The 24,205-nt window shown below is 37.4% G+C and overlaps 1 protein-coding gene across 1 annotated transcript in view; it reads left to right on the top strand.

Moving 5' to 3' along the window:
* Window positions 1–24,205, top strand: part of brinp1 (bone morphogenetic protein/retinoic acid inducible neural-specific 1) — a 118,178-nt gene that overhangs the window by 66,760 nt on the left and 27,213 nt on the right. Inside the window, exons 4-5 of the mRNA XM_026921482.3 lie at window positions 855–1,024; window positions 13,472–13,577. Of these exons, the coding sequence (XP_026777283.1) occupies window positions 855–1,024; window positions 13,472–13,577 (276 nt within the window). The remainder of the gene's footprint in view (window positions 1–854; window positions 1,025–13,471; window positions 13,578–24,205) is intronic.

Here is a 24,205-nt window from a genome sequence, read left to right on the forward strand (position 1 = left end):
AATGTAATAAAAATAAAATGACAATAAATAATTATTAATAATATAAAACATATAAAATAAACATATATAACACAATAAATTTACCTCATCTGCATTGGTTTGTTAGTGAACTTTTCTAGCATTATTTAAAATAATAATTTATGTAATGAAGCCTTATTTAATTATATAAATTCTATAAATTTATATAATTAAATAATTCTATAAATTCGTTTCTAAGTTAAACATCTTATCATATATATATATATATATATATATATATATATATATATATATATATATATATATATATATATATATAGCATGACCAAACAAATTTGTTTAATTAATTAATTTCTCCAGATAATTATTATACATAACATTTTTGGAACCTCCAACTTGCTAGCATATTTCCTGCTAGCTTAGTGCTAAGCTAAATGATCCAGCACTTTAACTCAATCACATGCTAACACTGCGAGGCAACATTAATGAAACTAGCCAACAGCTAGCATTAGCGGTTTGATTTTTATGTAGTTGGCTAAGTTTACAAGCACGCTAGCTAACGGTAGACTTTACTGTTGTGGAATTCAAACCAGTATTTTACGCTAAATTTATTTTATGCTTAAGTGTGCAATTAGCTGATGATGTGTTTCTAACCAAAGTAAACCAAAACATTGCTTAAGCCCTAGTTTGAAAAATAAAGCTTTCACACATAAATAATAAATAAAATGTCACATAAAGGTGGTAGGATAAAAATGACAAAAAATCTTTTATCTCAAGTTTTTTGCTATAATATTTTGAGAACTCTTTCAGTGTGGTAAATTTTTTTGAATAAATTTCAGAATTTGAAACATTTCATATCTGTGTGTGTCCTACAGGTGAGGAGGCTCTCACCATGTACATGGCGAAGAACAAGCTGGACCGGAAGATGGTGAACGCCACGCAGGGGGTGGAGGCGCTGCACCAGCTCGCCTCGTCTTACTTTATCGACCGAGACGGCACCATGCGCAAACTCCATGAGATCCAGATCTCCACCAATGCCATCAAGGTAAATACTTGAATAAATATATACTAAACATCAAGAGGTCTTGTCTATCAGATTTTTTAACAAAAAAAATCTATTATTCTTCTCTAAGTTATAACAGTAGTAATCCATTATAACCTTAGCTAATCTTTTCCTGATAATTCATAATTAGCAAAGGAAACTATATCCAGTTCTATTATATGGCTGTATATCTATAACTTATAGCTGCTATTTTTTAAACTAATTGATATCAATATTACAGAATATACTGTATTTCTAGAACCAATATCTTTGCTAGCCTGACATAGAAAGCTGTCTAGCATTGCATAATTAAAAGCAGTGTTTAATGCTAATCAGTGTGTCAAATGTCTTGCTTGCTTAACTGAACCCTTGTGTGGTTTGAGGAGGAAACTGGCTAGCTAAACTAGCTAGCTAGTAATGATTCAATACATACACAAGCTAACTTTGTTTACTGTTGATATAATAAATTGAAACCTTTACACGCCTAATGCTTGACACCTAACTTTGGTGTTTATACAAGAAAATATTTTTGTTATATTTTTATTTTATTGTTATATACAATGCTGCATATAATTTTTATCATCTAGCTATCTAACAATTATCATTCTAGTTCATGGTTGAAGTGAGGTTTTCACAACTGTAACAACAATTAAGGAGATTGTGTGTGAACAGGATATTTACATAGATTACTTTCTCAGATATCAGTTTAAGTCTAAAATTCTCTCGGAAATCCTCACAGGTTCATTCTTTTTAGCCAGCTAGCTAGGTTTAGAAGCCCTGATTATAAACATTTATGAATATGATCTCAAATCCTCACAGAAATTCTATCATGTTAGCTAATATTAGCCAGCTAACTAGCATTAACAGATCAGATTATAAACATTCATGAATATGACTGAAAATACTCTCAGAAATCCTACTATATTAACTCATATTAGCCAGCTAACTAGCATTAACAGCTCAGATTCTAAACATTCATGAATATGACCCAAAATCCTCTCTGAAATCCTGCCATGGTAGCGCCTGTCAACTAGCTAGCTAGCTTTAGCAGCTCAGATTATAAACATTCATGAATATGACTGAAAATGCTCTCTGAAATCCTGTCAGGTTAATCCTGTCAGGTTGACATTTCACCTAGCTTGCTAGCTTTTGCAGTTAAGAGCATAAACATTTATGAATCTGAATCAAAATCCTCTCAGAAATCCTGTCAGGTTAACTCTTATTAGCATATACAGTGAATTATCTCTACTTATTGTCCATATTGATCATTTAGCTTTAATAGAAATATTTAAAGCTTTAAGAGTACCTTGGCATAAAAGTTTTTGTGAATTAATATTAATATGAATATTTATATTTTTCATGAAACCATATTTCGGTCAGCTTGTCCACATAAAAACATTGAAAACAGATTTCACAATGAAATTCACCCAAGAAAACATTGTAGATTACTTTTACCATCTTTAAATAATTTCCTTGCCAGTTTGAGGGTGGAAAATGTGAAATATGAATGAACTAATAATAAAATTAAAATAGAACAAAGGGTATATTTGTGAATAATCAATATCACCCAAGAAAAATACTCATTTTTTGATAAATTATAAACATAAAACATATATTACAGTGTTTTTTTTTTTCCTGGTAATAAACGAGACAGTCCCTCCTTCTCCCTGTCGACACTTTATCTGCCTGTCTGTGCAGTTTTTAGTATTTAATAGTGACTGAGGCAGGAGCAGGAAGTGAAGCATGACCCAACAAAGTGAAATTGACAATAGCTGCTGATTCAGGAGAACAGGAAGCAGAGGCAACACACACAGCAAACCAAAGCTCCACCCAACCCATGTGCTGCTCAGGTCAAAATGACCCATTTCTGATTTTTTTTTTTTTTTAACTAAAAATAGAACAGGACTGAAATTATCTTTTACACCCTCATAAACCTTTGTTCTTGACCTGATTTCTCTAATAACCGTCAACCATCAGTGTCATTTTTAAAAGAAATCCACATTATATCGCAGACGTGATGCTCAGGACGTGGCCATTGGGTATAAATTATAACCTCATCTGCACGTTCAATTACTGTAAAACTGTCAATTCCCTTTTCACCTCATTTTTCATGTTATTATGTGGTAACTATTATCGGTATTTTAATGCGGTCTTGTGATTTGTGCACACTTATCATGCATGAATTATGATTGCTTCATGTAACACCAATAAAGTTAAAATCGTAAAGCACAAAGAAGGTGGTTATACAGAAATCAGATTTGCCAGATTAAAACACGATTAAAAACCATTCCGAAACAACTAAAAACCATGTACCTCAAACTGTTAAATCAATCAACAAACAAATAAATAAATACGTTTCTAGATTCTTACATCATAATCTTGGTAAAATCCATGCTATAAATCTTTTTTTTTTTTTTTTTTTAAACAACTTCTTTCACGGTAACCCTGATAAAAATGCATGTTTTTATTTAAAAATAAAAATCTTTTTACATGGTACCCCAGTATCCATGCTGTAAATGGGCAAGTCGAGTGTTTAATGGTGCTGCACCGCCATTACAGTACTTGGCTAGCTATAATGCTTGATATAGATGTTTCCCAGTGCAGTCTTGTTGCTAAGGAGACTATGGAAGGTATTTTTCCTGCAGTTATTTACACATTTGTCTGAAACATCATGACAGTAATTAGTGTTCAATCTAGAAATGTTTTGTGTGTTGAATTTCCGGCACATTCTTCGCACAGCACTCATTGCAGTATGTTTATCGAGTGCTGTGAGTAATGTCATGAAACTGATGTGGAAAAGCAACATTAATGTTAAAGCAACGCGGTAGCAGGAGTAGCAGGAGTCTCAGCAAACACAGCTCAAGGTCAGAGTGTGATCGTTATTCTGTACACACACCAACCTACAGAGAGATGGGGGAGAGAGATAGAGAGAGCAGGGGTAAAGAACGCAAAGGAAGGAGAGAGTGGGGTAAAACAAGAGAAGGGGAGAGAGAGAGAGAGAGAGAGGTACAGGAAGAGAAGGAGGGGGAGAGGTAAAGGATGAAGAACGAAGAGAGGAGAGAGAGAGAGGTACAAAACAAAAATAGGGGAGACAGAAAGACAAGAAAAGAAGAGAAAGATAGGAGAGACAGAAAGACAGAGACAGAAACAGAGAAAGAGACAGACAGAGAGACAGACCAAGAGTGAGACAGAGACAGAAAGAGAGACAGACAGAGAGACAGACCAAGAGTGAGACAGAGACAGAAAGAGAGACAGACAGAGAGACAGACCAAGAGTGAGACAGAGACAGAAAGAGAGACAGACAGAGAGACAGACATGTGTTTGACAGTCACGTAGCAGACAGTCAACAATCTTTACATGCAGGAAGTAGCTGAGTGTGTACTGGGACTACACACACACACACATGCACACACACACACACACACACACACACTCGGCTGCCTTTCCAGTATTGATTTAATATTGCCAGCAGTCCAACCCTGCACTCTTTTTCTTCCCCTCTTACACACACACAAACACACTCACACACACACACACACACATACAGAATCTCAGGGGTAGACATCACAGGACTCATCACATCACACAATGCTTTATGATTTATTCTTCTTCTTTAGCTGTTGTTATATTATTGCTCTCCAATGGACCAGTGTGTGTAGATTTAACACTCTCACTGCAGTCATTGTGAGTGTTAAAGCTACACACACACACACACACACCATTCTTCCAAAAGACATTCCCTAAGTTGGTATTAAAAGAAATTCTAGCAATTCGCCACTGCTAACAATTTTTAAAAATATTAAAGCATGAGACATCATACTTTTTTTAGTGGTTTTTAGTTACATTAAGTGTTGTGGAACGTCTGTAAAACAAGTCAGTTCCTGTTCTAACTTATATTATAGCAGCTATAAACAGTCATTCTTTCACTTTATCTTTTTTTTTCTATCTCTTGACAGTAATAAGACAAAGAAATGTGCCACATTACAGAAAAACCTCAAAGCGTAAGATGTCGGCAAACTTAAACTTACAGTTATACCTCTGACTGTTATAAAGCGCTGACACTGGAGACTCCTTCCATAGCCATTATCAGTCAGGTACAGTCTGTCGCAGAATCAATATTACATCGTGACGGCCAACGTTCAATCATCGGTTGACCTTTTGTTTTCCATTAGAACTTGCTATGTAAGAGTTCAGGTCATGCGCTGACCTTCTTGTCAACACTGTTGCATGCTCTTTGAAGTGTCTTACCATCTCTACATCTCTCACTTCCAGTTTTTCCTTGCTTTAAGATCCGCCCGAGTCCCTAATCTCTGCTGACTGTTCTTCCCGTCGTTCTTCTTTGCCGTGTGTTGACATGCCCCAGACACTTCAGCTCGCATTATAGATCATGTCACAGACAAACCAAGAGCAAGACAGTGGGTGTACGATGGCCTGGGAGGATTTTTCTCATCTACAGCTGTGTTTCTTTTTCTCCCTTCTCCCAGCACTTATCTTTGCTGTGTCAATCAAAATGAAGATGTACACAAGTGGTAAAACTTTGCCTCGTTTGATGAATCCTCGTCATTCAGATATCCTAAAGCTCGGATGATTCCATCAACTTTAAAGATGAACAGTGCCACTGTCTCTCTCTGGGGCTTCTCTCCTTTCTGAATTTGCTCACAGGATGCTCGGGTCAAGACTTTCTCCAGACCAGGCAGTTTTGAAGCAGAAATTACTGATCCAACTCCACACTTGGATCAGAGGATTTGACACAACCATTCTTGATTGACAGGGTCTTTTAATCATATATAACACTGTTTAAATTGAGTGTATAAATAATTAGATGCAGAAAATATAGACAGATTTTTTTTTTGCCTCATTTCATGTATACTCATCATCCTGACATCCTAAAGCTCAGAGATTTCACTCTAAACCTCAGAGAATCTATCAAACTTGACAGAGAATTGCCTGAGGATGAACTGCACCATGATGTCGCTACCACTGTTTGGATTTTGGACAGTGTTTACTATATGGACTGGCTTTTGGGACTGAACTCTGTTTTGAAGCAGAATATATTTATTATTGAAGGACTGCTGAGGGGAACATTCAGATTAGGAGGATTTGCTTCTACATCTCTTGTTTTGGAGGCATCCAATAGTAGTGCAAGATATATAAAGGGAAGATAGAGCGGTCCCAAAGGTCGTGCTGAGCAGTGGGAATACCTCACTTGATTGGCCTTTTGTTTTGGAGATCCAAAGCTCGGGTTTTTCCTTGTAAGCCTCTGAAGATCCAACAATCTTCAGATAGATCCATTTGAAGATAAACTGCGCCCTGAAGTGGCCATAGCGATTTGGGTTCTGGGCATTGTTTAGTCTTTGGGCTGGCTTTGGGGATGCTTGGGGATCTGTTTTGAAGCAAATTTATTTATTATTGGAGTATTTCTGAAGTGGAACACTTGGATTAGGAGATTTTACTTCTATAGCTCTCGATTTGGAGGCATCCAATAATACTACACAGCACTGTTTTCATCAAATAACACTAGAAATATATATAGAGAAGATAGAGAGGTCCCAAAGGTCATGTTGAGCAGTGGGAATGGCTCACTTGATTGGTCTTCTTGGTTTGGAGATCCAAAGCTCGGGTTTTTCCTTGTAAGCCTCTGAAGCCCAACAACCTTCAGATAGAACCATTCGAAGATGAACCGCGCCCTGAAGTGGCCATAGCGGTTTGAGTTCTGGGCATTGTTTGCTCTTTGGGCTGGCTTTGCGGATGCTTGGGGATCTGTTTTGAAGCAAATTTATTTATTACTGAAGAATTTCTGAAGTGGAACACTTGGATTAGGAGGACTTGCTTCTACAGCTTTTGATTTGGAAGCATCCAATAATGGTACACAGCACTGTTTTTTTCAAATAACACTAGAAAAAAAAAAAAAAAACAAACAAACAAAAAAAAATATATATATATATATATATATATATATATATATATATATATATATGTGTGTGTATATATATATAATGTTGAGCAGTGGGAATACCTCACTTGATTGGTCTTCTTGGTTTGGAGATCCTAAAGCGCAGGTTTTTCCTTGTAAGCCGCTGAAGAATACTTGTTTAAGGAGGATTTTCTGCAATGTCTCTTGATTGGCAAGGTCCGGTTATAGTAAATACCACAAAGAATCAAGACACAGAAGAAAGAGATGTTTTTCAAATGTTTTGTTAAGTCACTTAAGACAGCTTTATTTGATAATTTCTCATTGCTCAGAAATCCTAAAGCTCAGGTCTAAGTTCCCCAAGATCCATCAACCTTCAAGCAACATTATTTGAGAATGAACCGTGCCAGTGTCTTCTCTTGATTTAGTTTTGGGCACATGTACCAAAACTTTCTCAACATTAAACAATATTGACTAGTCTTTAGGATGAAGGATTGCTGAACACTTGGATCACTGTTTCAATGAAATGAATGAATAAACTGAAATGAAAGAAGATATTTGATGCTCTGTTGAAAAGCTAAAGCGATGCCACTTAGTCACTTACTAAAGCTCATATCTTTCCCGCTAAGTTTCTAAAGATCTCTGAACCTTCAATCAACATTATTTGAGGATGAACCATGCCACCATCAGGTACTGCCTTCCCTTGATTTAGCTTTGGGCACATGTCCTATTGAAAAGCTGAAGCACCTTGTTTGATCCTCCACTTAGTCACTTACTAAGGCTCAGATCTTTCCCACTACGTTTTCCAAGATCCAAGAACATCAACATTATTTGAAAATGAACTGCACCACAACGTGGTTGTTCTTTTTTGGGTTTAAACATGTCTTATTTTTTAATTGTATTTGGACCAGGATTGTTTTCTACATGAAGAAGTTTTGAAGGAAAGTTATCAGCCTTCCTGGCTGTAGGATTACTGAAGAGGAACACTTAGATCCATAGAAAATTTTCTGCATCTCTTGCAGAGTCTGATTATGATATATACAATTATTTTGATAGAATGTAAAAATGAAAGAATGAAAAAGACATTTTCCAGTGCCCTACTGAACAGATAAAGCACCTTGTTTGATTGATGGTAGTCATTTGCAGATCCTAAAGCTCAGATATTTCTTTCCAAGCCCCCAAAAATCTATCAACATTCAGACGACATCACCGAAGTAATCGTCACTGTATGGACCACAGAACATGCTTGCACCAAACTTGTTTCACAAACAAACAGTTTTGAAGCAGAAGTTATTGATTTATCTCCAGGGTGAAGGATTGCTGAAGAGGAACTCTTGGATCCGGAGGATTTGCTCCAACAGCTCTTGATTCAGAGATATCCAATAATGGTCCACACCACTGTTTCAATGAAATGTAACTAGAAATAGAGAGACAGAAGATAAAGAGGTCCCCAAGGTCAAGTTGAGCAGCAAGAACATTTCAGAGATTCTAAAGCTAAGATCTTTTTCTCTAATCCACAAAAGATGCATCAACCTTTGGAAAGCATCATTCAAAAATAAGTTATGCCATGAAGAACACTCTGGGGTGTAGTCTCATATATATATATATATTTTTTTTTTTTCACTTTGGAGATGCTTGGGACAAAATTGTCTTCAGACCAAACAATTTTCAAGCAGCACTTATTGATTTAGCTCCAGGCTGAAGGATTGCTCAGGAGGAACACTTGGATTAGGCGAATTTGCTGCAACGATTCTTGCTTTAAAGAAAGAAATTTCAGGCCCTTTAACGATACACGCAACTGTTTCAACAGAACATGACTAGAGAAATGAGAAATTGCTTAGAATTGAACAGCACCATTATCTAGACAACCTACGGAGATCAGAGAAAAAGTTTGAAGTTGTACTTCATGCCTGGTTTCTTTGAAACTTGTGTAAATTTGAATTCTGACATGAAACTTGATATGCATAATCACAGAGTGAAAATGTATTTCTCTTTGTGTCCGTCTGATCCGAACCACGTTCATGAATAATCAAGGAGAGTTGATTTTTTTTATCCATCTTTTTAAGAAAGTCATCCCATCCATATGAATGTATACACTGGGATATACAGCACTATCGAGCCTCCATGTCATTAAAAGTACAAGAAGCTACATGGAGTCCAAGTAATATAAAAGTGTAAGACAAGGGCAATGTACAGAACTTTCCGTGGAATGATAGTAAAAAAGTGCATAGATGGTAAAAAAAAAATAAATAAATAAAACAAAGTACACACTAAATAACAGACCATGAGTAGTATCTGGAGAAATTTGGACCTTGTAATGTGATGACCCATCCAGTATCCACTAAAAGAGACGGATGGAAGTATGTCTTCGGTGTACCTGTGGTCAACATTCCCTTGTGTATATGATCATCTCTGTAGGACAGAGCCATTAAATACTGTGAATAAAGGAAGTGGTGTACACTTAAAGATAAAAAAAAAGCTAAAGTAACATAATGAACTCTGTTGGGGGGTCTTTTAAAACGGTAGCACAGTGGAGCAGTAAGTAGTGTTGCTGCCTCACGGCTCCAGGGTCACCGGTTCAATCCTGAGCTGGGGTTTCTGTCTATGTGGGGTTTCACATGTTCTCTCCATATCTGTGTGGGTTTCCTCCATGTTCCCTGGTTTCCTCGCACCTCTCAAAAATATGCCGTAGGTGGAGTGGTGACTCTAGGTGTGAATGAGCACAATAACTCAAAGCAAGGAAGTACGAGAAACTGGGATACAAGCGCATGAAGGATTGTAATGGGAAATGTATTTTAACAAAGAATACGATATTAGAAATGGTACACAGTAACTAAGATGACCAAGATATGTGTTTATATACAGTATATATATATATATACACACACACACACACACACACACACACAGTATGATCAACTAAAAAAAGAAACGGGGAAGAGATAAGAGGACACACAAAAGGCAGTGAATTAGAAAGTGGTGGAGAAAACCAAAACCATAACAAAAGCACATGTTGAACTAACAAAACTTGAAACTTGAACTAACAGCGAAATGATAAGAGGGGGAGTTTGTGAAAATGAGTGTGTGAATGTGTGTATTGTCCTGAGATGGACTGGGGTCCCACCTCACACCCTGTGTTCCCAGGATAGATCCATGATCCTGGACAGGGCATGGTTTTTACTGAAGAGCCACAGTGTGTACGTTGCACACAGCAGCGCAATATGCAAGATTGTGGTAATGGAGCAAAAAGGGAATTTTTGTACCTCTACTTGAAATCTCAATGGTGCGACCGATATCTGCTTTCCCCGAAGTTCTGGGTTTTTGTGAACAGATTTAGTTCAGAAGACAGAAATAATAAGATGCACCTTTTGGCCCACAAACAGCCCTGCCATTTTTATAATTACACAAAGGAATCGGATGGCATTGAACACAGACGCTGGGAGCATGCTAATTTATGCTAGCCTGAAAGCGTATATGGTACACAGTGCTGCTTTGGTGCATTGGGAATGCGCTGATCATAAACAGTGCATGATAAAGATGTGATTGTGTCAAAAGCTGTGAAAAAAACAACAACATCAAAGTAGCTGAAAAAAGAATAGGAATGAATATAAATGAAGTCTGCACCACGGATCACACAGTAACTCTTTTTAATTTTTTTTTTTAACAAAACACCCCCCCAGAGACGGAATCGCGCATGCGGGATACCAGGGTTCATGTGCCTTTACTTTCAAAAGTGCCTAAAATAGAATTTCATTAGGAGGGCACCAGGTGACGGGGCGTAATAAGGAATCGTGGCAGTCCCATGATGACACGACTTCGTCTTACATTCCTCCAACTCCAATTTATTCTCCCCAGCCACCAAAAGCCTCAAATCTTTCACTCTGCCGTCTATTTGATAAGAACCCGCTGGCCATGAATATGGTGGTCCTTAGCAGAAGAAGAAGACATCACGAGTGTGTCAATCGAAAGAATCCGGAATGTGAGACTTGCTGCAATTATCAGGCTTTCAGTGAGTAGATGGACAGGACAGGACTTCATGCTTGATGAAAAAGACATTTCCTTTTTATACAATGTCCTGTAATGGACTTGTTAATTGTAAAAAGAAGACGTGTTGATCGTACGCTGACAATTAGAGGAAATGCTTTGCTAGGACCATTTTCACCTGACTAATTTCGACAGGCTGTCAGTGACCAAAAGCTCTGACTCATTCACGTGGCAGACCGAATATTATAAACCGAATGCAGACAAATACCAGAAAATACGATTATGTCTTACATTTATGTTGTTTTTTTTTTACGGAATAAATATAACCCCAAATTAAATAGTGGAATCTTATGATTATCATGTTTATCTCCATTATTTTTGAGGCTTATTTCCTGCCTGAAATCCTAATCACCTAAATCTCCATTGATTTTTTTTCCCCTAAGCACTCAGATTTCTTTTCCTATAATCAGACTGAACATTTAGCATGCGTTCCTGTTTGTCCAGCATCCTCTAGAGGCTTCAGACTTAAAAGATTAGGCCCATTTGCATCACACGTGTCCTGCAGAAGTAATGAAAAGGTTTTTCACAGAAGAGCTTTCAGAATTGTGATTCATATGATTTTCCAAGCTTATTTTCTGATAAAAGCCATAATTGAGCTCAGAAAAAAAACTGGCCCATTTTCACCTCCAAATGTTTTGTGTTCAACATGACCTATTTGCCTTCTTTCTTTATTCATGAACAGGAGATTTGGAGCAAAAAAAAAAAAACTTTTAGGGAGTTGGAGTTAGATAAATAATAAGCTAGTCAGCTACATGGAATGGAAAAGAATGTTATTAATCATTCACAGACATTTCAAATGAATGTTCCTGTTTTAGAAGTGTTAAGGATGATTAAGGTTTTCATTGCATCCTAGCTAAATACCGTTTTACATTTTCATTCCTCGAACCTTTTCAGAGCCCCAAACGCAAAAGACCCAGTACTTCATCAATACTGCAAGAGAATGAAAGTCTACACCATTAAAAAACGTTGACCCAAAGTGAGCGTTGGTTTGATCTGGTCGATTACGTCAGACGTGTACGGAGAGCCTTCTACGTGCTTCTAGTGCTTTTCCTCACTTTTTATTAGGCGTATAAAACAACTCAAACAACCACAGAGAGCTTTCCAAAAGACTGCTATATGAATGAGATTATGATAAAAACAAATATAAGCTAGACCTTCCAAGCTTGAAAGCTTTTGGTGATCTCTGTTGGCAGATAATCACTTGAAAAAAGGTTACATTTGGCTTATTAGTAAATAAATTCAATTATCACAAATGTAGCATAACAACTTTTTAACTTTCTGTGTAGTAATGCTGGTTTGTCAGTGTTAATTAACACGTGAAATAATGTCAAATAGTTAAGGGAACTTTACTGTGAAACATGTACCCTTATGTTTGTTTTATTGTAATCACATAAAGAAAAATATTAGATACATTTGCGTATATTCAAGATATTTTCATAAAGGTATCATTTTTCTTGCATTTTAATTATTAACTCTTGTTTGTTTTTTCCCCTTTGTGTGTAAATGCATATTTATTTACAGTATATAGTATTTATATAGTTCATGAACATATAGTGTACATACTGTACATGTACAGTGTTCTTGCTATTAGCATAATAATATTGTTTATAACATTATGCTTCAGTTACAAAGCCAATCTCAATCTTGATTCTGTAAACTGTAGCAATATTTGAAGGAAGATAAAGTATAAACATATGAAGTAATTTTTGCATCCTGTACAATAAGAACTTTTGCTTAAATAAAATTTTCTGATGGCCAATTGCTCTTAATTTTATATGGAGGTGCTTCTATGGTGCTCTGACAGGAATTAGCTCTGGGGAAATACAGAAAGAAAGAGCATTAAACTTTGATAAATGTCAAGCTTTTTTGGCTCGGTTTTTCCCGAAGACTTTAACAGTCCTCCTCTGAGACAAGAGGAATCAGTCTGGACCGGCCGACGGTCAGCCGTTAATTAAGGAGGCGGTAAAAAAGATACAGTGTCAAGATCCCTACCTTATGCTCAAATGCTAAAGGGAGGTTTGAATTGTCTAATTAGGCTGCTGAGTAAAAGTTTGGTTGGTGGAATGCTTCTAACTTTCTGCAGGAAGTAGTGGGCAAGTCAAGCTGTTTGAAGAAAAAGCCATTAGCACTTCACCTTCTTTTTTTATAAGCAGAAATAAAAACCCTTAAAAGGTCTTTAAAAGGGAAAGGAAGCGTTGTAGCCGGTGGTGGGGACCTCCTGAATGTTAAAGTGTTTCAAACGCTCTCCAGAGCCGTAAGGTACACTTTCACACCGTCTCCATAAAATGCAGATGTGAACCTGCGAGGTTTTAAAGTGTAGACACGTCTCTACAACTCCCACGTTCATATTCATGAGCATTAACATCGTTCACATGCTTATGTATGCTGTGTGACCCATTTCTGTTTATCAGCCTTCCTTTGATAATGGTTTTTTTTAGCTTTTCAGTCACTTTGCACATTTTGTGTCTTTGCTCACCGATTTTGCTTCATTGCAGGTAACCGAGACGAGGACCGGCCCTCTCGGCTGCAGCACCTACGACAATCTGGACTCGGTGAGCTCGGTGCTGCTGCAGAGCCCAGAGAGCAAACTACACCTGCAAGGCAAGTCTAAATCTGCATCCCCACTCCTGTTCTTATCCTGGAATTAAAACTCAATCTCTGGTGTAGCAGAGGTGGAAAAATCAGTCACTCAGGAGCCTGGGACAAGCAGATTTCACATCTGGGTTATTAGTTTTTTTATTTATAGTTGCTCTGTGGACTACTGGTTCAACAGCCAGAAAAAGAAAAAAACTCCACTCCACACACTACACAATTGACTTTTGCTAAACGAAAGTTTTACTTTGCTATGTAGCTACGTTTATACTTTATGCTGGAGCGATGAAGCACAATGCTTGACACTATACAGTATATTATTTGTGCTGCATTTCTTAGGCATTCATTATACATCCGTCAATCAGAATTTAAGACCTCTGACTAGGAAAAATCTAAGAAATTGCCCCCTCAACTTGGAAATCTGTACTCAGAAAGTCAGGAAGGACTCCTCAACCCCAAGTTTAGCATATGACGTCAAGTCAACATGGCCGCTCGCGCACCATCACCAGTAATTGTCATGTCACTACTTTATTTACTTTAGAACAATCAACATAGACACATTATTTGTGTCTATAATGTATAACACTGACAATGTATAACACTGACAATACAGTTTGCTGTTGTGAGAAAGCAAATACATCATAAGCTCATGATCATTAATGTTAGCTGACTAGCTTGTTGGTAACGATTCAGAGTTCAGACTTCCCACTTCTGAGTTAAGTCGAAAGCTATTGCTAATTCTCAATAACAAAATATTTTGTTTTTCAGGGAACACTTATCACTCCATCAGAAATAAATAACGCTAGTTAGTGGGTAAGCTTATTAGCATGTTCACTGAGGTTACTAGCCGAAAGATACCAGACTTTGGAGTTCACTCTCAAGTTAAATTGAATACATTTACAAGTTAAATTGAATACATATAGTACATACAAGACAAATGTAATTTAATGCCAAATATAAAACACTCCTGAAGCACAATTACGAATGTAACAAGTAAGCAAATTTGTCTACTATGGCAGGAAAAAATACAGAACTAAAACAACCCTCAGACATGCTGTTATCAGATAGTAACTCATTTTTAAAAAATTCCAAACAATACCAAAACTATTTTAAAAGAATTGATGCTTTGCTTTATATCTCGTCCATCATCTTTTTTCCCCTTGCTTTAATGAATTGTGTTTCTTTACAATATTATACTGTATATCATGTTCATTTTGAAATAAATCTTCCTATAGAAGTTATTACTCTGGTGTAAAGCTCAAAGGTACAACAAAAATCGGATGACAGATTAAAGGAAAAAACAGCAAGTGTGTTAGAAAGTGTTGGGTGTCGTGAGCCACAGAACAGAACCCTCGTACCCTGTGGATGGTGATGGGGTGGAGTCATGATGGAAGAGACCACGCCCATCAGGATAGAAAAGGAGCTGCCAGTTTCTCCTCTAATTTTTCCACAATTCATTTTTCCACCATGTTTTTATAAAGCAATTAAATCTTAATTTTAAAAAAAATTATCACATAATTAACAACTGATGCAATTTTGGCTGTTTAGCTGCTCAAACAACATTCATTTTTCACAGATAAAACTAAAATAAAAAAATGCTTCAGTAGAATACACACAAAGACACAGCATGGGAGGAAAAAGCGCCTCATCAGGCTAGGACTCTGTAATTGTGTTTTTGCTCGATTTATCATCCACTTGTACATCCTCTGTCTGTCAGAGAGAAAAAAAAAAGAGATGAAAGACAGTCACAACTGCAATTTTAGTCCCGGCTCATATTGCTTTCAGCTTCGTCTGCGCAGGTCTCAGCACTCGAGTTTGTACAGAACGACTCTGAAAGAGAAATGTTTTCCTTGCCATTCAGCTACGCCCCAGACACATGAATTCATCCTGAGGAGATTGCTATGTCTGTACGGATTTGGATAATGACATTGTCTGTCAAACACACTTTCAACTTTCTACAGCTCAGGTATTTAAGATTATATTTGTGCGCATCTGCCGGATCGACTTCAACGCGCCTCGATATAAAATTGCTGTCTAGTGGCCGTGATAAAGCACAGCCATCTGCAAATTGTGTTCTTCGGCTAGCTACGGGAAATTATAGGTAGGAATTTAGCATTCAGCTTCACCTGCACAAGTGCCACATTTGTTGGTAAAAGCAGCTGTTCTCCATTTCAATTCGGCTGCGTTTTCTACTGAAGTGCTTAAAAAGACATTTTCTGATCATTTATATTCATTGAACACATCTATCTAAGGAAACGAGGAAGAAAGCAGAATATAATCCAAGCTTTGGGCTGAGAAGTTGAAAGTTCAGGCTTTTGTTCAAAGTAGAAATTGAGTAAAGAAAAAAAATACAATTTATACAATTAGCTAAGACAAGTTTGGCATGTAACATTAATGTATTTTTTTATTTATTTGTTTGTTTGTTTGTTTTGTTGGTTAGTTTAGGGTTACAAGGCTAAGTAATGAAAATCTGTCTCATCAAAAAATCTGTTTCCTTTCTTTCTTTCTTTCTTTTAAATAAAAATACGTAATTTACATACATAATTTAATCATCTTCAGTTCTTCAGGTTTGCTGATGTGGTTTAGTACACAGAGTAAAGCAATACAGTAAAAATATCATATCACAATACTTGAAGACATCTTCACGATACATAAATCATATGTATCATGATATATAGTATTGCTGAGGTTTTGCTAACAATAATATACTGTAGGTTCAGAGATTTTTGTCCACTACTTATAAATATAACAGTAATTAACTAAGAAATAAGAGAAAATGAAACAAATGGTAGAGAAATACTTTTTAATGTACAGCCAATACATAGAAAGTGTATCATGATGGAAATATGTATTACAATATCAATATCTTATCATCATCATCTTACTGTAGTCTATAGACATAAAAAAAGACAACTTTATGAGGGCGGCCATATTGGACACTGAGATGTTCTAATACGTTATTGTTTCTATAGTAACAACAATCGTTGCTATGGTGAAGTTTTCTGTAAGGAGATGTTCATTGAACATTTGTGGAAGGAGTCTCCAGTGTCAGCGCGTTGTAACAGTCAGAGATAAAATTTTCTGAAAGTTTCAGGACAGAGGAGTTTACGCTTCTTTGTGGTTTCTCGGTAACATGAGAAGCTGCGTTTTCTGGTCTTATTAACTTCAAGAGAAAGAGAGAAAAAAAAAACGAGACTGGTGATTTCTAGCTGCTATAACATGGGAGAACAGGAACTAGCTTGTTTCCCAGACGGTCCACAACATTAAATGTAACTATAAATGAATAAAATGTATAAAAACATATGACATGTCATTCTTTAATAAGTAAATAATTGAAATTGTTGGGAAATTGCTGCAGTACAAGAGGAATAAAACACTTTGTAACTCAGCTTCATCACACCATCCGATCATGGTTTATTCCTTACTTAATTTTTATTTAAAAACGAAATGATCTAGCTTGATGTTGTTGGTAGAAGCAAGTACTTGAAGCTTTGGGGATCTATTTGTGGAATAAGATTTTTTAGTACTGGAAAAAACTTCAGATATACAAAAAACCTGATACGTTTCTCTTTTTTTTCACAGAATAATGTGTAAGTTTTTGTTCTTATCAAACTGTTCCCAGGCCCTGAATTTGCTCTACTTCTTGCTGCTACTCCAGAACCACGACTGCTGAGTGGTTATGATGAATATTTCATTTTTAGCATCATGGACAATGATGTTAACAATGCAACTTGGTCTATCTTTCATCTGTCCTTCACGTCTTTTCTTCCTTCCTCTCTGAAAGATTTTTCCTCCAGCGATGTAACAGCTGGAGAGAATAGCCTTTGATGCTATCGGTCATTAAGCTTCCTTTAAAGCATTGTAAACAAGCGATGACAGCACATCTCTGTGGTTATATGGATTAGCCATCTGGCACGTCATAAAAGTAATGCAAATTGTTTATATATACGCGAGTTTAATGATGAGAACGGATGCTAGAGAAAAGCCATGATGTACTGGAAACAAGAAGATAAAAAATAACGAGAAAATGGCTGCCATCTTCTCAGCACTGGGGACGTGGATGGTCAGATGGATGATGCAAGATTGAAATGAACTGCGCATCAGGTTAATGCCTGTTTTCAGATCTTGTGCGACTCTAAACTCAGAGCAAAAACTGCATGCATTTGCTGAATGTCATTTTTCATCATGCTATAAAAATAATGGGGATGGAGGCTAGCAATGATGCCTAGCAATGATGCTAACTTGACAACTGGGTTTCTTTTAAGGCAGTAACCAAACAGTAATATTTTACTTAAATTCTTCTTACAGATAGTTGCACTCCTACAAGAGACCCAGGTGTCATGTTAGCATCATTGCTAGTGAGCGTATCTGACCCTCCATCTTTCCCCTGCTATTATCCGGTCATGTTTTTATTCACCCCTGCGCCTCAGAACCAAAACCCCACAACAGAGTCGTGGCGCAGGTTAGCAACATCACGCCGGCTCCTGTCAGATCGCTGTTTAGTGTCATAAAGCAAACACACACTCCACACATGATAGGGGAAAAAATGGAAATGCAAAAGGCCGATGGAGAATATCACAGAAAATGTCTGACATTTCAGAAAATAGACATGACATTTTACAGGGAGTCAGCAACACATGTGAACTGCGGCGTGTCTTATTTTAGCAAGACGCAACATTATTAAGTGTTCTTAGCTGAGCAGGGAGGTCTGATTGACACAATGAGATTTAATGGAGAAACAGAGGAGCGATAACGGCAATCTGAGGGAAAACGAGGCTTCCGTCACCTCCCATTAGGCACTAGACTATTTTGTCTGTATTTAATAACAAATTACAAAAGGTCACTGTGAGAAGGATTGTTGTAACCATTAATAAAATTGCCTCCGAGTTCTTTCGGCTCTATTTCGCCGCTCAGGGAGCTGAGCGGTGACGCAGATGACAGGTTCAGAGAAGAAGTTACAGTTTGTGATTTATCAGCGTTTTCTAGCTATAATTTATTGAGATCTTTAATGAATAAATCCTAAATGTGTTTGTTCCGTGTGTATATATGCAGATTCATATGCATTTTGTCACTCATAGAGGAACTCATAGAGGAAACTATATTATTGTATCTTTATTATTGATACTGTACTTGATACTGGAAAGTGAATCTTAGTGTATCTTTTGAAATTAGTGTGACCTAGTGTGTGTCTTATATTCATTTTAAAGGTGGTCTACATTTACTTTCCCAAGCAATTTAGTACCCTTTATCCTGAGAGTGATAAAACTAGACTCGCTTTTGGGGAACCACTACTCCAAGCAATTTATTCTACTGGCTCACTTTACGGAAAAAAAAAAAAAAAACAAGTACTAAACTGTACCATTGTGTATCGGTTGCCCTTTTTTCTGCATTTAGTGTTTCACCAGGGACTTTAAGTTTTCTGGCATCTTCAGGACAGAGGAGTTTACACTTTGAGGTTTCTCCCTGGCATGACAAGCTGTGTTTTATTTTTGTCTTATTAATTTCAGAGAGGAAAAAAAGAGAGGCTGGTGATGGAGCGACTGTTTATAGCTGCTAGGAAATAAGTGAGAACAGGAACTTGTTTTGCAAACGTTCTACAACATTAAGTGTAGCTATAAATGGATATAATGTATGAAATATTCTTCAAAAAATCAAAAATATACACTATACGACCAAAAGTATGTGCACCCCTGACCATCGCTCCCGTATGTGCATCTTCCCCAAACTGTTACCACAAAGTCTAAAGCATACAGTTGTGTAGAACGTCTTTGTGTGCTGTAGTATTACAGTTTCCCTTCACTGGAACTAAGAGGCTTAAACCTGTTCCAGCATGACGATGCCCCTGTGCACAAAGCGAGCTCCATGAAGACATGGTGTGTGAAGGTTGGAGTGGAAGAACTCGAGTGTCCTGCACAGGGCCCTGACCTCAACCCCACTGAACACCTTTGGGATGAACTGGAACACCGACTGAACCCCAGACCTCCTCACCAACATCAGCACCTGATCTCACTAATGCTCTTGTAGCCGAATGAACACAAATCCCCACAGCCACGCTCCAACATCTAGTGGAAAGCTTCCCAGAAGAGTGGAGGCTGCAAAGGGGGGACAAAATCTACATCAGGGATGTTCAGCCATCACATTTGTTTGTGATGGTCAGGTGTCCACATACTTTTGGCCATATAATGTATATGTTGTTGGCAAATCGCTGTGGTATAAGAGGAATAAAACACTTTGGGTGTTGCTGTTTTAGGAAAAAAATGAACTTGGGTTGTTTTGTTTAAATGTCAGACCAATATGTTGCAAACAGATTTCCTTGAAAAGACAGACATCTGGTATGATTACCAGCATTTATCCATTTATGTCTGGAGTTTATAAGACAAGTGTATGGTTATAATCTCACACTAATTTGGCTATTGTCTGAGTAGGCTAGGAAGGATCCGTCTTGAATTTTTTCCAGCTGAATGTAGATTCAAATACATGATCAGTTTTAATTCAGTGCTGTAATAGTCAGCCGTGTGAAGTCGAGATATTAGGTGTACTTTTTATCTGTGGACGGGTCTCTTTCACAGAGCTGAATGACTTTGCCTCGAGATAACCAGCAAACAGAGCTAATGACACACATTTCCATTTCCAGATGCAATAAAATCAACCTCACCATCATGTACAGCAGCACACAGTCAGACAAATTAACCACCGACAGATTTTCTTTTTAATACATGTTGCTTTACTGCATCATGATGTCATTGTGGGTCTGCGTGTTTATCATTGCGTTGGTGTTGCAGTGGCCAGATTGTGGCTATCAGCTTCTCAGTAGGGATTGCAGAAACCAGATGAAGTTCTGATTTTACGCTGGAGTTGAGCCAGAACAGGCTGACCTTCAGGCCAACATGCTAGTGGTGAGTACCCAGGACATCACTGCATCTTGACTAACACCAGACCAAATGATAACACTCTTTTAGGAATTTAAGTGGTCTTGAGCAGAAAAGTAGCATCTACGTTATAATTTTTGTGAATGCCCGAATCGTGGCTTTTTTAGGTAGACATGTTACTCTGGCACTTACGGCAATAGGATGTCTTCCTTGCTTTCTGCAAATCATTTAGAAGCTGTAACTTTACGTTTGTCCCTGACATCTTCAGGACACAGAAGTTTATGCTTTAGGTTTCTCGGTAACATGACAAGCTGTGTTTGAAGAAAAAAGAGAGACCCACAAACAATCCCAAGACTACTGTAACATAAATGATAACAGGAACTAACTTTTCACACAAGAGGTTCCACAACATTAAATGTAACTATAAATGGATAAACAGTATGACGTGTGATTTGCTAATAAATAAAAAAATATTACAGGAACAAAACACTTCATCATACCACCCCATTGTTCATTTTTTTCTGGTAACAGTGCTTCCTGAAGTGTATTTATTTTAGTAATTAAATGAAATTGAGCAGGCACTGTAAAGCTGTGGCTTTGTTTGGGGACGTATATATGTCTTCTAAAATTTTTTTGAACCCGCCTATAGAAGGCGTTCTGAAGTTTATCTGAAGTCGAGTGACCTTCTATTGTTGTATAACATAAACACCCCGGCTTTGTCCACAATCGCAGCTGAGTCTGCTTTGCCAACTTTATTCAGCCCATATTGTACCCCGCTCTATAACCTCCATCTCTGACCTCCCCTGACAAAGACTGAGTTGTGCGACAGGCTTCCCAGCATGGCTGCCATTCAAGATAGCGGAGAAAACAGCATGGCTCAGAGAGATGGCAGTCTGAAAGGCTCCATCCATAGCAAGGTCAATGTGAAGGGGGAATAGAGACGAGCCTGAGAGATCATTATTAACCCTGAGGTGTCAAGGAAACGTTTGGCACTGGCACTGGCTGAATCCCAAATGTTTAGTATCTCCAGAAGGATTCTGCTGGATGTCTAGTCTTAGGCTGCTGTTCCTCGGGTGTTTTTTCTTCTTCTATTTTCTTTCTTCAGCTCACCTCGACTGGTGAGCTGCTGTATTTTTCTTGATCAGGTTCATGAGGAAAGAAATATGCCTGCAAATGTGAGGCAGTGGAGTTTCCCGATTGATCCAGCTAGAAGATCTGTAATAATCATCCCCTGTTCAATTGCAAATTTAGCTTTATTGATTCGGGAGATGCTTTCTATCCAAAGTGACCTACAAGCAGAATCCAATCTAATCATAAAGCAGAGCAGGTCAAGGTTAATGGTCTTCCTCAACGGCAAGAGCAGATGAATTTTTCAACACACTGATGCAGACGTGCCTTGCAGATCTGCAGGAAATCAACAGAGCCATGCCAAATTTTGCTAGATGTTTCTAGGACATGATATGTTTTCGACATGCTGTTTGGACCGATGGGAACAGTCAGGAAAAAGTGTGTGGGGTTTGCATACAAATTAAGTCTGTAGTTTGCATCCTCCTGTCAAACATTCATTTAGGCAATTTGAAATTGGACCTACGGTGTTTCAGGTAAATTGGTGTTTTGCAAAATGGCAGGGAGCGAAATCACGGGGATAAAAGCACTGCCTCCCAGTGTACTCTTTAAAGCAAAAAAAGTATTTTAAAAAACTAATGCTGTCATTTTGAGTTTTTTGAGGGATTTTAAAGGTCAAACAAGTTGCAACCTTTTAATCGCCATGAGTCGGCACACCAAAAGCTCTTTCTGGAGATTTCGACAGGAGGGAAAGGCTGTGCTGCTGCCAGTGACATAAATCAGAAAGCTAGTGCATGCAGAAGCTTTCATCTAGGTATTTCTGGTGACAGGAGAATACAAGAGTCCCTTTTCTCTCTCACTTTTCAAAGAGCCGCTCTTTTTGCAAGGCTTTGTTATCTTTAGGCCTGGGAAGCACTGATAACAGTGAATGATAATGCAACAAAGGGGCACAGAGAGATATTGCATTTCTCTGGGTTGGATTTAGACTGAAATGCTGAGGCATTAAAAAAAATTGACATCAAGGGAAGACACCTATTAAAGCTGCGTCATGTCTGGTTCATGCAGAAATAAACGAGTAAACGCCTTTATTGCGTAAATATGGCATGTGGAGCATAAAATGATAGAGAAATGTATTTCGACAGTGTGCAGTTTGTCGAAGCTCTTTTTTGCGAGTTTAGCAGTCTCCTCTAGGAGAAATGGTACCATGGATGAGAGAAATACATCTTTACTGTTAGACTGCCGTTTCAAGGAAACATCTACACCAACGGAGGTGGAACCAAAGATCTAAAATAGTAAAGCGTCACATAAATCTGAGCAGAGCGTCCTTGGTATCCCAAAAGACAGTGCAGTTCACAGTCCCTCTCAAAGTGAACTGAGTGAGCATATACATTTTATTTATTTATTTATTTATTTATTTATTTATTTATTAATGAGGGCTCAGACTTTAGCAAGGAATGACAGCTACAAGGATCTCAAAGATCTATGATTAAATGGTGTTCCTCACTAAAAGGTGTTAGGGTTCCATCCGAGTCACAGCACCAAATTACAAAAAAAATTTGGCACCATGCGTGTGGAAATGTGACTGATTCCTAGATCTTCATTTACAGACCTGGATCAGAGTGGATCAGTACGGCATTATAGTCAGTCATCAGTCTGGATTTCACACATACATAAATCAGAAAACCTCTAAACAAAATAGTAGTGAATAAATACATAATAACATCAGAAATGATAATTAACTCTCAGTACTGAGCCGCGGTGCCATGCTGTTTTCTTTGTTTTCCTTGATCCTGGAGAGTCAATAGATCCTTTATACGTATGAATGAGATGACAATAGACATCTATTAGATTGGATAATTTGTTTAACATAAGCAGCCATGAATCTGAATTTTCATTTGGATAAGTAGCTTTAGATAAGTAGCAAAGATTATGTGAAGCAAATCTCCACAATCCAGTGAATTAAATTTCATCCATTTCACACAATCTAAATGCATGAAGTTTGACTTTGGCATAGAGGACATAAGGAGTGTCTGATAAAACATCCTGAGTTCTGTGTGTGTAGGTACAAATCAACACAAGTTCATATGTTCCCCTCCAACATAAAAACTTGAGCTTTTGAAGGTTAAAACATTATTTAAAAAAAATTACCATAATATCATCAGGCCAAGTATGAATTAAAACCATTTTTTTGTTGTGAAAGTCATTAAACATGATGACATGCAATCTCTCATCTCCTGGACAGTTCAATCTGTCAGACCTTTTACTAATGACTCATTTTATAAAACGCCCAAACACTGAGAAATTTAGTGAGGGCTGAACCTGACATTCAGAGTGTTTCTGCACTGAAATTACTGCTCAGTCATCTGCAGAGCGGACCGTTGTGTCTTATTAAATAAGAGCTCTGTTCTAAATAGATCTCATTTTATTTCTGATGGAACGTCAGCAGAATCTAAAAGGTTGGCTGTGTTTCTTCTCATTTTTCAAGCCATTTTTCCACATTAAATGCTGTTGTTAATTGAACCTTCATATAAATATGACTAAATGTTTTTTTTGACACACAACAAACATATTTTCTTCTACTTGGTCAGGAAATAAATGCCTTTTAGGGACCTAAAAATCTGCAGCATGTGAATCACTAATTGAGTCATCTTGATTCATATTATATATTAAATTAAGTTGGATGGATGACAGCGAGTCCATCAT

The sequence above is a fragment of the Pangasianodon hypophthalmus genome, chromosome 27, assembly GCF_027358585.1.
Source record: "Pangasianodon hypophthalmus isolate fPanHyp1 chromosome 27, fPanHyp1.pri, whole genome shotgun sequence".
In the NCBI taxonomy this organism is placed as follows: Eukaryota; Metazoa; Chordata; class Actinopteri; order Siluriformes; family Pangasiidae; genus Pangasianodon; species Pangasianodon hypophthalmus.